This window comes from Taudactylus pleione, unplaced genomic scaffold (assembly GCF_031769625.1).
Source record: "Taudactylus pleione unplaced genomic scaffold, aTauple2 ptg000488l, whole genome shotgun sequence".
In the NCBI taxonomy this organism is placed as follows: domain Eukaryota; kingdom Metazoa; phylum Chordata; class Amphibia; order Anura; family Myobatrachidae; genus Taudactylus; species Taudactylus pleione.
Window position 1 is genome coordinate 286,577 of NW_028284890.1, and position 14,686 is coordinate 301,262.

At 46.1% G+C, this 14,686-nt stretch overlaps 1 protein-coding gene across 1 annotated transcript in view; it reads left to right on the top strand.

Moving 5' to 3' along the window:
• Positions 1-14,686, top strand: part of LOC148502609 (uncharacterized) — a 283,629-nt gene that overhangs the window by 204,713 nt on the left and 64,230 nt on the right. Inside the window, 1 exon segment of the mRNA XM_088449561.1 lies at positions 2,722-2,812. Within this exon segment, the coding sequence (XP_088305687.1) occupies positions 2,722-2,812 (91 nt within the window).

Here is a 14,686-nt window from a genome sequence, read left to right on the forward strand (position 1 = left end):
AGGATGAAACAAGGGACCCGATTGCCAGGTTCTCTCACAGATGTGACCCTTAGTACATACCATACATTTTTTTGCCAATTTAGATGCACATGTAGGTAACAATTTCCTCTTGGTTGGCAAATACCACTAATATCATCCTCAGTAATACAATAATACAGATCAGTGGTAGATGGAGCATTAGATGTAATATCCCTGTAGTTATTAGGGAATAACAGGACACATGTATTACTAGTGGTGTTAGGTGGAGATGTGACTAAGGGCTGATTCTCAGTAATACAATAATACAGATCAGTGGTAGATGGAGCATCAGCTGTAATAACCCTGTAGTTATTAGGGAATAACAGGACACATTTATTACTAGTGGTGTTAGATGGAGATGTGACTAAGGTCTGATTCTCAGTAATACAATAATACAGATCAGTGGTAGATGGAGCATAATAACCCTGTAGTTATTAGGGAATAACAGGACACATGTATTATTAGTGGTGTTATATGGAGATGTGACTAAGGGCTGATTCTCAGTAATACAATAATACAGATCAGTGGTAGATGGAGCATTAGATGTAATATCCCTGTAGTTATTAGGGAATAACATGACACATGTATTACTAGTGGTGTTATATGGAGATGTGACTAAGGGCTGATTCTCAGTAATACAATAATACAGATCAGTGGTAGATGGAGCATCAGATGTAATAACCCTGTAGTTATTAGGGAATAACAGGGCACATGTATTACTAGTGGTGTTAGATGGAGATGTGACTAAGGGCTGATTCTCAGTAATACAATAATACAGATCAGTGGTAGATGGAGCATCAGATGTAATAACCCTGTAGTTATTAGGGAATAACAGGACACATATATTACTAGTGGTGTTAGATGGAGATGTGACTAAGGTCTGATTCTCAGTAATACAATAATACAGATCAGTGGTAGATGGAGCATCAGATGTAATATCCCTGTAGTTATTAGGGAATAACAGGACACATATATTACTAGTGGTGTTAGATGGAGATGTGACTAAGGTCTGATTCTCAGTAATACAATAATACAGATCAGTGGTAGATGGAGCATCAGATGTAATATCCCTGTAGTTATTAGGGAATAACAGGACACATATATTACTAGTGGTGTTAGATGGAGATGTGACTAAGGTCTGATTCTCAGTAATACAATAATACAGATCAGTGGTAGATGGAGCATCAGATGTAATATCCCTGTAGTTATTAGGGAATAACAGGACACATGTATTACTAGTGGTGTTAGATGGGGATGTGACTAAGGTCTGATTCTCTATCACCATATTTCTTAGAGCTGATATAGAGTGATAAAAAGAAACTAACCTTTGTTGCAAAATATAACCCCTCACTTATCACTCGACCACCTACACACACACATACACCTATTGCCTCTTACAGTAACTACCTGAGTAAATAGAGCTTTTTTTGTAATTTAAAACAACCTTTACCATGAGAGCTCTCAGATTTCAAACTACATCTTTCGGTGGTGCACGTTTAAATATGATCCCTGTTTTTTTAAGTGAGCTTATCTAGTGTATATGCTATATTAAAGACAAAGACAGGAGTGAAATGACTGGAAATACTATGGCTTTGATTCAAGTAGACGCAAAGGGGTGAGTTATCGCCACCAACTAACCTGCAACCTGCTCCACTCATGGCCCGATCTAGCCCCGCAACCATGGATATTTATATGTGTGTGGTGGCACCGTAAGTGTGGCATATAGCTGTACTTACTCGTGGATGCGACTGTCATGTCTAATTGGATCGACCCCTAAATACAGGGGAGTGTCACAGTGACATCACTTATATCTATAGTAATAATACAGGGACATGACTGGAGAGATGAGGGGATCTGGGAGTATCACAGTGACATCACTTATATCTATATTAATAATACAGGGACATGACTGGGGAGGTGAGGGGATCTGAGAGTGTCACTGTAACGTCACTTATATCTGTAGTAATAATACATGACAGTACAACCAGGGGATGTGTCTGGGAGATGACAATATCATTGTGTGTGTCAGGTTCCTTTAAGGTGTCAGGATGTCACTGTCTATGTCTCCATGCAGAAGAGGGAATATATAGAGGAACATGGGTCTGTACAAGGACGCGATGATGGAGAATCACCGGCCCCTCACATCACTGGGTAAGAGGAGAATGTCATTTATTGTATAGGGTAGAGCAGGTTTGGGAGCCCTATATACACACATTACCTGATAAGCACATATATACAATGTACTCAGTCACTGTGTTTCCTATAGATGGACCCAGTAATAGAAATACCACAGAGAGATGTCCCCATCGTCTTTATTCACAGGATTGTACAGAGGAGAGTCACAGGACCCTACAGGAGCATCAGGTAGATACCAGTATACCAAAGTGACTGTGACTATATGATCTATAGAGAATCTGTGTGTGTATTATACACTGATTATTTTACTGTTTATTCTCAATTAAATTACACTTGATTATTTTATGGGTCATTTAGAGTGAAGATCTTGTTGATATGAAGGTAGAAGATACAGAGGGAGAAGAAGAGACGTATGTGACTGATATAAAGGTAGAAGTTATAGAGGGAGAAGAGACGTATGTGACTGATATGAAGGCAGAAGTTATAGAGGGAGAAGAAGAGACGTATGTGACTGATATAAAGGAAGAAGATACAGAGGGAGAAGAAGAGACGGATGTGACTGATATAAAGGCAGACGATACAGAGGGAGAAGAAGAGACGTATGTGAGGGGTGATCAGAAGTGTAAAGAGGAGGAAATCCCTACAGATATCAGCACAGGTGAGTAATAAACACTTATTGCAGAAAAGAGTCACATACTCTGTTCAATCACTACAGCAATCTCTTATCCTACACCCTCCTCTGTCAGTACAAACTAATGAATAAAATGTATATGCACAGTGGGGGAGTCAGGAGCCATCAGCCCCTATTATACTCCTGCTCTCCCCCTCCCATGTCACTGTGTGTTACCAGCCCAGAGATCTGACCAGTCTCCTCCCCACACTCTCTGGTGTATCTCATACATCAGGAGCCATCAGCCATGCCTGCACTCTGTTACACATACTGAGATGGAGATTCAGAGAGTGTGAGGACACAGCAGGGTACAGCTAGTATGTCCTGTGTGTGATATAATGTATAGACCATGTCTGCACTCTGTTACACATACTGAGATGGAGATATGGAGAGTGTGAGGACACAGCAGGGTGCAGCTAGTATGTCCTGTGTGTGATATAATGTATAGACCATGCCTGCACTCTTACACATACTGAAATGGAGATAAGGAGAGTGTGAGTACACAGCAGGATACAGCTAGTATGTCCTGTGTGTGATATAATGTATAGACCATGCCTGCACTCTGTTACACATACTGAGATGGAGATCCGGAGAGTGTGAGGACACAGCAGGGTGCAGCTAGTATGACCTGTGTGTGATATAATGTATAGACCATGCCTGCACTCTGTTACACATACTGAGATGGAGATATGGAGAGTGTGAGGATACAGCTAGTATGTCCTGTGTGTGATATAATGTATAGACCATGCCTGCACTCTGTTACACATACTGAGATGGAGATATGGAGAGTGTGAGGACACAGCAGGATGCAGCTAGTATGACCTGTGTGTGATATAATGTATAGACCATGCCTGCACTCTGTTACACATACTGAGATGGAGATATGGAGAGTGTGAGGACACAGCAGGGTGCAGCTAGTATGACCTGTGTGTGATATAATGTATAGACCATGTCTGCACTCTGTTACACATACTGAGATGGAGATATGGAGAGTGTGAGGACACAGCAGGATACAGCTAGTATGTCCTGTGTATGATATAATGTATAGACCATGCCGGCACTCTGTTACACATACTGAGATGGAGATATGGAGAGTGTGAGGACACAGCAGGATGCAGCTAGTATGTCCTGTGTATGATATAATGTATAGACCATGTCTGCACTCTGTTACACATACTGAGATGGAGATATGGAGAGTGTGAGGACACAGCAGGATGCAGCTAGTATGACCTGTGTGTGATATAATGTATAGACCATGCCTGCACTCTGTTACACATACTGAGATGGAGATATGGAGAGTGTGAGGACACAGCAGGATACAGCTAGTATGACCTGTGTGTGATATAATGTATAGACCATGTCTGCACTCTGTTACACATACTGAGATGGAGATATGGAGAGTGTGAGGACACAGCAGGATGCAGCTAGTATGACCTGTGTGTGATATAATGTATAGACCATGCCTGCACTCTGTTACACATACTGATGGAGATATGGAGAGTGTGAGGACACAGCAGGATACAGCTAGTATGACCTGTGTGTGATATAATGTATAGACCATGCCTGCACTCTATTAGTAGTGACTGTTTTAGCTCCGTGTAACAACCATTACAGTGTAGCATATAGGTAAGGTCTGAATTCAGTGCATCCCAGGTTTAAGCCCAGATGTTGCACCCATAGTACATAACATGTCATAAGAGAAAGAATCTGGGGGAAGTGTATGACGCCTTAGAGAGAGATACAGAGGAGAAATTGCCCACAGCAGCCAATCGGCTTCTAGCTATCATTATCAAGTACAGTCAGTGAAATGACAGAAGCTGATTGGTTGCTAAGGGCAACTTCTCCACAAACCTTCTGTAAGGTTTGGTACATCTCCCCCTTTGTAATTTTTAGTGATTACTCCCCGGCCAGTGTTACTGCTGCACCCTAATCCTCCTCATGAGAAACATCGCCAAATATATGATGAAGTCATTGGGCGCCATTCAATATTGGTCGATGTTTCTGAGGGTGCGAGGAGAAATCCAATGAAATCTCCGGCCACGCGGCTGTTTGACGACTTACCCCGGCACTAACCGCTTCGCAGCCTTCACTTTAGTCGGAGAATGACGGTTCTCATGACTAAATACCCAGGTTAAGTTGTGAGAACTGGCATTCTCCGACTTAGCACCACGCTGAATTTAATTGCTCCAGGAGCTCACACAATCGCGGCCACTGACTGTATGGAGATGTTGGGGTACAGCCGGGCACATCTTATAGTTACACAGTATGGAGATGTTGGAGTACAGCCGGGCACTTATTATAGTTACACAGTATGGAGATGTTGGGGTACAGCCGGGCACGTCTTATTATAGTTACACAGTATGGGGATGTTGGGGTACAGCCGGGCACGTATTATTATAGTTACACAGTATGGAGATGTTTGGGTACAGCCGGCACGTCTTATTATAGTTACACAGTATGGAGATGTTGGGGTACAGCCGGGCACGTCTTATTATAGTTACACAGTAGGAGATGTTGGGGTACAGCCGGGCACGTCTTATTATAGGGACACAGTATGGAGATGTTGGGGTACAGCCGGGCACGTCTTATTATGGTTACACAGTATGAGATGTTGGGGTAAAGCCGGGCACGTCTTATTATAGTTACACAGTATGGAGATGTTGGGGTACAGCCGGGCACGTCTTATTATAGTTACACAGTATGGAGATGTTGGGGTACAGCCGGGCATGTCTTATTATAGTTACACAGTATGAGATGTAGGGGTACAGCCGGGCACATCTTATTATAGTTACACAGTATGGAGATGTTGGGTACAGCCGGGCACTTATTATAGTTACACAGTATGGAGATGTTGGGGTACAGCCGGGCACGTCTTATTATAGTTACACAGTATGGAGATGTTGGGGTACAGCCGGGCACATCTTATTATAGTTACACAGTATGGAGATGTTGGGGTACAGCCGGGCACGTCTTATTATAGTTACACAGTATGGAGATGTTGGGGTACAGTCAGGCACGTCTTATAGTTACACAGTAGGAGATGTTGGGGTAAAGCCGGGCACGTCTTATTATAGTTACACAGTATGAGATGTTGGGGTACAGGCGTGCACGTCTTATAGTTACACAGTATGGGGATGTTGGGGTACAGCCGGGCACGTCTTATTATAGTTGCACAGTATGGAGATGTTGGGGTACAGCCGGGCACGTCTTATTATAGTTACACAGTATGGAGATGTTGGGGTACAGCCGGGCACGTCTTATTATAGTTACACAGTATGAGATGTTGGGGTACAGCCGGGCACGTCTTATTATAGTTACACAGTAACTAATTTCCATATAATCTTTCTTCTTCAGGGTCCATAGGCTCCACAGGAAGACCTTAGGGTATAGCTGGATCCTGGGCACCACACAGTTAAAAGCTTTTCTCCCAGGATGCACTGGACCATCCTCCTCTGTACCCCGAGCCAGGGGCACCTCAGTTCTAGTTGTGCCCGGCCATAGTCGGGTCACTGTTTGCGCAGGGGGGCTGATTAGCAGCCCCAAAGATATTTTATTTTTATGAGTTGATATTTTTTTTCTTTTCACTCTTCAGAGCGGCAGCGTCGGACTGTCCATAGGCAGTCTGCGCTGCCGCTCCTTCACCCCGCCGACGCTGCGATGCCAGTACAGATCTGGGGATCTCAGCGGGACTTCGGAGCATGTGCTAGCCATACTCCGCGAGACTCCCTGGACTGCTGCCGGGTCTACGGGGACAGGTAAGAGCGGATCACCATTTGCGGAGATCTGCGTGTTAAGCAGTCTTTACCTCCAGTCTCTGGGGACAGACCGGAGGTGCTGCCAGTGGCCGCAGGCCCCTCATACCCTGCGTGTCCACTAGACCACCAGGGATTTGAAACTGGTAGCGGGAACCAGCATCCCAGGGGTTTATTGCCGGCCAGGGGATACAGCCTTCCCTGTTTATCGGCTTCTCAGCACAGCGCGCCTTTCCGCTAAGGTCTGGCAATGCTGAGCTGTTCTCCTCCTATGGCCACGCCCCCTCTGAGGTCTCCGGCGGCCATTTTCTCTGGTGCATCGCAGATCTGTCTGGACAAGCGTGCGGACCAGTCCCCCTGTATACCTTTCCCCTGGGGTCAGTGTATACAGTAGACACTGAATCTTGGCAGCTGATTGTAGTGCCAAGTTGCAGTAGGTATTTTCTATCTGCATTGTATGTCACTTATGCCAGCGCTGACTTTTTTTTTTTCTCAATTCTGTCAGTCTGTATCTATCCTTTTCCTTTTCCTACAGCCCTGACCGGTGTGTGGGGGGAGGTTTTCTTGATTATATATCTCTATATATCAATTATTTGTGAGTCTGTCACATGTGTGCTGCACGGTGCCGTATTGTTGGACCAGTGTTTTGCATCCCTTGTGGGTACTCAGTTTTGCGCTTCCTGATTTTCCGTATATATATATATTATAAGGGCACAGTCGGCCTTTTGGGGTTCAGGTAATTGAGAAAGTTACAGTTTTAAAACTATTACCTCAGTAACCCGCCATTATACAGATAGAAAGTTTCAATTTGTTGCGCAGCCTCAATAGGAGCCTCCAGCAGGTGTACGCACTGTGGCTTCACTCCGGTGCACCAAGATGGCTGTCATCTGCGGGCGGTAGCGGCGATGAGCTATGGGGAATTATACTGGCGTTAGCTGTGGCCGGGACCTGGGGGGTAGTGGGCGTTCGCTCCAGCCGGGACACGGGGACGGTAGAGGGCATTAGCGGCAGTGGTGCAGACATTAGGACCCAGGGGAGGTAGCAGCACACAGATGCTCCGATCTGAAAGATCTGTGATACCTGCATCTGTGTTTAAATAAACAGACTCAGAAGGAAATACAGGATCAGTGAGATCCGTCTGTGCCTCTGTGTTTAATTTAAAAAAAAAAATGCCTGTTTAAAATAAAAAAAAATGGCGTGGCCTCCCCCCCCAAAAACAACAACCAGCTCCGGGCTATGGAGACCCAGTACTGGTTTTGCTAAATACAGGGGACAAAAAACGTGGGGCTCACCCGTATCAGGCTTTTCATAACCAGTCCTGGTTGACAAAATACGGGGGACAAATGACGTAGGGTGGTCCCCCGTATTCAGCACAACCAGCACTGGGCTCTGAGCCATCCCTGGTTCTGGAAATACAAGGCAAAAAAGGGTAGGGTCCCCCTGGATTTACCAGAACAAGCACCGGTCCGGTTCTAGCTGGGGGGGGGTGATGCCACAGCCAGGGAAGCCCTTTCACCGAGCCCCCTAGTGAAAGCATCAAGCCATTTATCCCTGGAGAGCTGGGGACCCCCCCAATAAAGGGGACCCCCTCTCCAGGGCATCCCAGGCTGATAGCCCGGGGCTATCCACGGCACCCCTGTCTGGTGGGTGCCGGGTTGATTATGTAAAGTGTGGTGCAATTAAAGTTAAAATATTGGCTTTTGCTGCGGAACTACAGTACCCAGCAAGCCTCCCCTGCATGCTGGTACTTGGAGAACCATAGCAAAAGCAATATTAAAAGACCACAGAACACAAAGTAAAATGTTATTAAAACTAACATGCGCACACACGTACTCACTATCTCACATACTCACCTATGTATCCCTGTAGCCAATATGTCCTCTACTCCAGTAGATAATCCTATGGAGCACCTGTAATAAAAAGTCCATACTCTCCTCCTCCTATACGTGGATCTGTCTTCTTCGTTCCAAAGTAGGCAATCCAGGGTCTTGGCAAAAAAAAACCACAACAACACGAACATTAGTAGTGTCCTCTAAGGACACTACACATTCAATTTTTAACATAAATGCATAGGGCCATATTCAGAGGCAGAAAGTCCGTGGTCAGACTGTTCACCATCATCGCCGTTTTTCAATGGGATAAAGTATCGGGCGTGTGCCCACTTATCCCCGTATTCAATTAGGAATCGGCGAAAACGGGATTCAGCGGAAAGGTAAGTATCAAAGTCCTGTCACTTTCGGGGAAATCTTCCTGTCACCCACCAAAAGATGGTCTGACATGGGGGATCACTATGGGTACCCCCGATTTGGCATGCTGAAGGTAATAGGGGTTTTTAAACAGCCGTGGAAGGTGCATTAATGCGTCTTTGAAGAAGTGGTGAAGAATAGCATTTAGCTTTCTTTTTTTGTAAAAATAACTAGTCCCATCAAATTTGGGGTACATGTAAATGGGTGCAAGCATATTTTAAAAAATATGCTTGCACCCATTTACATGTACCCCAAAAATTCTTAAAAAATCCACCTGCTGCAACCACCCGCATTCTAGAAAACACCTGCCGCATACTTAGGGACCCCCCCTGAGTCAATTTCGCTAGTTTTTAAGTTTGTCCCTCAAGTTTTTTTCTTTTCCGCCCCCAAAATGAAACATTTTTTGGGGGGCTGTCCTACGCTTGTTTTTTTTAAAAATGTTTTACACAGATTACTTTAAGGGAACATTCCAAAGACTGCAGAGTACTTTTTTTAATTCTATACCCCAATTCTGCAATTTTTTTTGCCACCTAAGCAGTGGTGAAAACTTATCCCCGTTTTTTTACATAGACTTTTCACACCTGCGAAAAGACTTTAAATTTGAATATGGGGATAAGTGAAAATGGCGAAAATGACATCGGCGATGACTTTTCGCTCCAAATTGAATGGCCCATAGATGGATCTCACTGATGCGCCCGTGCATTTGTGACTTACTGATTTTATTTTCTCAGGTGCATGCCCAGTACCGGTGAGCCCTCTGTCGCCCACTGCTGCCCCTCCGCACCCACGTTGCTGTCGCTACCCCGCACACATACAGCCCACCCCTGCAGCCAACTCTCGCCTCCTGTGTGCCGGCCCCTCTTCCACCTGCGCTAGTGTACCATTTTGTTGCTCTTCTCCCCTGCAGGTGACCCAGTTTGCTCCTCCAAACCCTGATAGTTAATACATTTTAAAAAAGCATTGAAATTCCATAGACAAAAAACCTTAAGGTTTCACATGTCCCATTAGGGCTTCTTAGACATGATCTGAAATTTCACAAAACCTACTTAATTTCTGCCACTCAAACTCTAAAAAGTAATCAAATTACGATCATTAAGGCTGACACCTTAATTTATGTGTTCCTTGCATAATACAGATATGGAATGCCATGACACAATGTGGTTAACTGCAGATTCAGCACTCTCACAGAATGAGATTGCTGTCACTCACAAAATGGTGGAGCTGCTAATTTACAGAATTGTGTGCTCATTGGAATACCAAACAGCCATCCTTCTCTCTCTGGGTATCCCGCAAATATTGCAGTCTACTCCTGGGCCTCAAACTGTTGCTCCCTATCGGGGATTACCGCTCTACATGCAATCCCCTCTTGTACCACAACAACCTGTCATTTGCTTCCAGGGACTTACGCAAGCTGTCCAACCCCCCTGGTGGATGTTTTCTCTAGTTCATTTCAGAGTTTGGCAGCTTCATCTACCATGGCCTGTCAGACCATGTTGCGGAATGAAAGACCTCAGAATGCATCTAAAGGTGTCCTGTATTGTCATCCCAGTCTACGCAACTCTCAGACACGGACTTGTCATCAGATGATGGGGAAATGGCTGGGGTGTCTGATTCGGATTCCCCTGCACTGGAGGTGGAGCCCAAATCCGCTATTAATGTTCCAGCATTGGTAAGGGTGGTCCGATCCATACTAGATATAGAGGATGACGTTCCTGCCCCTAAATCCAAATACCCTGAGTTTAAACAGGTTACGGTGACTTCGGCAGTTTTCCCTCTTTCTGACCAGCTGGCAAACCACATGGCGGAGGCCTAGCAATCGGCTGGTAAGAGGTATCAACCGCAAAAGTATTTGGTCTCATGTTATCTGTTCCCTGAGGGTCATTGCAAGAAGTGGAAATCACCTGCAGTGGATTCTCATGTTACTCACCTGATTAAGAGCGCTACTCTGCTGTGCCTTCCATTTCTTCTCTGAAGGATTCTACAGACAGAAAGGTGGAGACATACCTGAAATCAATTTACTCTCTCTGGAGCTGTGGCCCATCTGTCCATGGCTATCTCTTGGGTGGCTAAGGCCATTGAGAACTGGGCAAATGTTCTGGAGGACACCTTCCCCAAGGAGGCCTTTGAGGCTCAAAGGTCTCTTGTGGGCCACATGATGGTCGCAGCCGACTATATTGGTAAGGCTGCTTTGGATACCAGCTTACTGACCTCCAGAGTCTCGGCCGCAGCCGTGTCTGCTCGCTGCTCTTTGTGGTTACACTCCTGGATGGCGGATGCTGATTCCAAAATGGGCCTGGAAGCCTTGCCCTTCAGCTTTTCTGCCATTTGCATCAAAGGCATTTTGCCATTTGCTCCTTCAAAGGCTAGAACCTCTTCCTTTTGGTCCTTTCGTTCTCAAGGAAAGCCCAAAGGACAGTCTTTCCCTAGACAATCAGCGGCCAAGTCGACCTCTAAGCCTTAAGCTGCATACACACACAACGATTTTGTTACCAACGATTTTCTGAACGATTTTCTGTTAGATTATCTGTCAGATTTTTTAAAGTGTAATGAACGATTTTTTTGAACTACAAACGATTTTTGCATATTCCCTTAATGAAAATCGTTGAATTGACAAGTCTGACTGAACTACAAACGTGAACGCTCGTTTGACTCAGAAAGTGAACGATATTTCAAACGATTATCGTCAAACAATATCGTTTAACGATAATCGTTCAAAAAATCGTTGTGTATGCAGCTTTAGAAACAGGCCTGGGGTGCCAGACAGAGGATAAGTCCTCAGCCTGATGGGACGGGCCTCCCTCTGGGGGATCCCAGGGAGGGAGGCCGATTTCTTCAGTTTGCCCAGTACTGGTGTCACCCAACCAAGGATGCATGGGTAAAAGTAGTGGTCTCTCATTTTCATCAAAGACCTCCCCAACAGTTTTTCTGCAGGAGCCCTCTTCTAGACACGATCAAGGCCTTACAGATTCAGGAAGCCATAGAATCCTTGCTGAAAGCAGGGGTTATTGTTACAGTTCCACTATCTCAGTGCGGGACTGGTTACTACTGTACTCTGTTTCTGGTTCAAAAGCCGAATGGGCCGGCCTATCCTCAACCTCATATCTCTGAACAAGTTCCTCTGGGTGCCCAGGTTCAGGATATAAACTTTACGATCCATCATACTGGCTATGGAACCTGAGGATTACATGGTATCACTGGACATTCAGGATGCATATCTACATGTCCCCATAATGCCTTCCCACCAGCATTATCTGTGGTTTACTATACTGCAACAACACTTTCTGTTTCGGGCGCTGCCCTTTGGCCTTTCCACGGCTCCAAGGGTATTTACCAAAATTATGGCGGTCATGGCAGCCCACCTACGGAGTCAGGGTATACAACTCCTGCCGTACCTAGACGACCACCTGTAGTTGGCGGGCTCTCCAGAGGTACTTCAGCAACAGTTGCACCTGACGATCGCTTGTCTACAAGCACACGGGTGGCTGATCAATTGGAAAAAGTCCTCATTCCCTCACAGAGAATGGTTAATTTGGGAGCCTTTCTGGATTCTCATCAGCAGAGGATTTTTCTAACTACGGAAAAGATCTCTCTGCAACTGTGGGTGCGCAATTGCCTGCTCTTTCGCCTGGTGTAGGTACACTCGGCAATGCAGGTTCTAGGATCCATGGTGTCCACATCCGATGTGGTGGAATACGCCCAGTTCCATTCAAGGCCCCTGCAGGGACTGATACTATCCAAGTGGAATGGAATACCCCACCAAATCAGGACTCAGACGCTGGTGCGCCTGTCTCTGCCTTGGTGGCTACAGACAAATCATCTCACCAAGGGTTGCCCCTTTTGGATCCCGGACTGGGTACTTCTCATAACGGATGCCAGTCTCCGAGGATGGGGCACGGTGAATGGCCCGCACTTGTTTCAGAGCCATTGGACAGCAGATGAAGCTTTCCTTCCAATCAACATATTGGAACTTCGGGCTGTGTACAGGGCCCTCAGGATGACAAGACACATATTTCACGGAAAAGCTGTGCAGGTTCAGTCCAACAATGCCACCACGGTGGCTTATTTCAACCATCCAGGAGGCACTCGAAGTTGGGCAGCAATGACAGAAGTGTCACGCATCCTGACTTGGGCAGAGAGTCACTTCCTGGCCATCTCGGCAGTGTTCATGCCGGGAGTCCTCATTGGGAAGCGGACTTCCTCAGTCGTCACAACCGTGCATAGAAGGGGAATGATCTCTTCACCAAGAGGTGTTTCAACTCCTAGTGGACAAATGGGACCTCCCAGAGGTGGACCTCATGGCCTCCCGTCACAATCACAAGTTGCCAGTGTACGGGTCCAAGACAAGAGATGCCGAGGCAAGCTTAGTGGACGCTCTGTCAGTGAAGTGGACCTTCCAGTTTGCGTACCTGTTTCCTCCAGTATCCCTGGTTCCTAGGGTTCTTTGGAATTTCAAGCAAGACGGAGGCATGGTCCTGCTGGTGGCTCCAGCTTTGACCAGACGTCATTGGTAATCAGATCTTCGGAGTCTCTCCATCGACACTCCGTTCCTGCTGCCTCAACGCCCGGACCTGTTGTCTCGGGGTCCTTGTCTTTACCCAGACCTGGATCATCTGTCCTTGGCGGTGTGGATCTTGAGATATCCATTTTAAGGTCTGAGGGATTCTCTAGCTCGGTCATCAGCATGATGCTTCGAGCACTTAAGCCAGGATCTACCACAGAGTGTGGCATACATATTCTTAGTGGTATCGCACAAGGCATTCGACCCTCAAGTGTTTCGTATTTCCATAATATTAGCATTCCTTCAATCTGGTTTGTACCTCCGCCCTGGCCTCGTTGAAAGTGCATGTCTCTGCACTATCTGTGTGGTTCCAACGAAGGATAGCTCTGCTCCTGGATATCCACACCTTTTGCCAGGGTGTTCTCCAGATTCAACCTCCCTTTGTCCCTCCAGTGGCTCCTTGGGATTTGGCGATAGTTCTTCAGGCCCTCCATTTGAACCACTAGATTCGGTGGAAATTAAGTGGTTAACGGCTAATACTCTTTTTCTTCTGGCAAATGCATCTGCCAGGAGGGTGTCGGAATTGTGGGTTCTCTCCTGTTGTTCTCCATTTCTGATATTTCACCAGGATAAGGCTGTGCTTCGCACTCGCCCTGAGTTTCTCCCTAAAGTGGTTTCTAATTTCCACATTAATCAGGAAATTATAGGACCGGCCTCTCTGTCACCTGACCCCTCAGTGGGTGAGACCTCCTTGGATGTGGTCCGTGCTCTCAAAATTTATGTGGACCAGACCAGTTCCCTTCGTAAATTGGAATTCTTATTTATGCTCTTTGGATTTCACAAAAAGGGATGGGCAGCCAACAAACAAACATTGGCTAGATGGCTTCGTATAACTGTCTCCAGAGGCTTACACAAAGGCAAGCCTGCCTGTTCCGGCTTCTGTTAAATCTCATTCTATTAGGTCTGTGGGCCCCTCGTGGGCAGTCCCCCTGTAGAGCCTTTGGATCCTGAAGAAGAAAATGAGAGTTATGGTAAGAACAAACTTTGGTTAACTCTTTCTTTGAAGTCCATAGCGTCCACAGGGCACCCGCCATGACGCACCTGGCTTCATGTGGGTTCTCATGTTGGTCACCTGTTTTCCCTTCTCTGTGAGTGTGATTTTCGAGTGTTCCAGTCTTCCTTCTCTCTTTTTCCTCCTCCTGCCCTTGGCTACTTACCAACTGAGGTGCCTCGGGGGCGGGGTATAGAGGAGGATGGTCAAGTGCATCCTGGGAGCAAAGCTTTTAACTGCGTGGTGCCTGGGATTCAGATCCAGCTATACCCCAAGGTCTCCCTCTAGACCCTATGGACTTCGAAACCAAGCGTT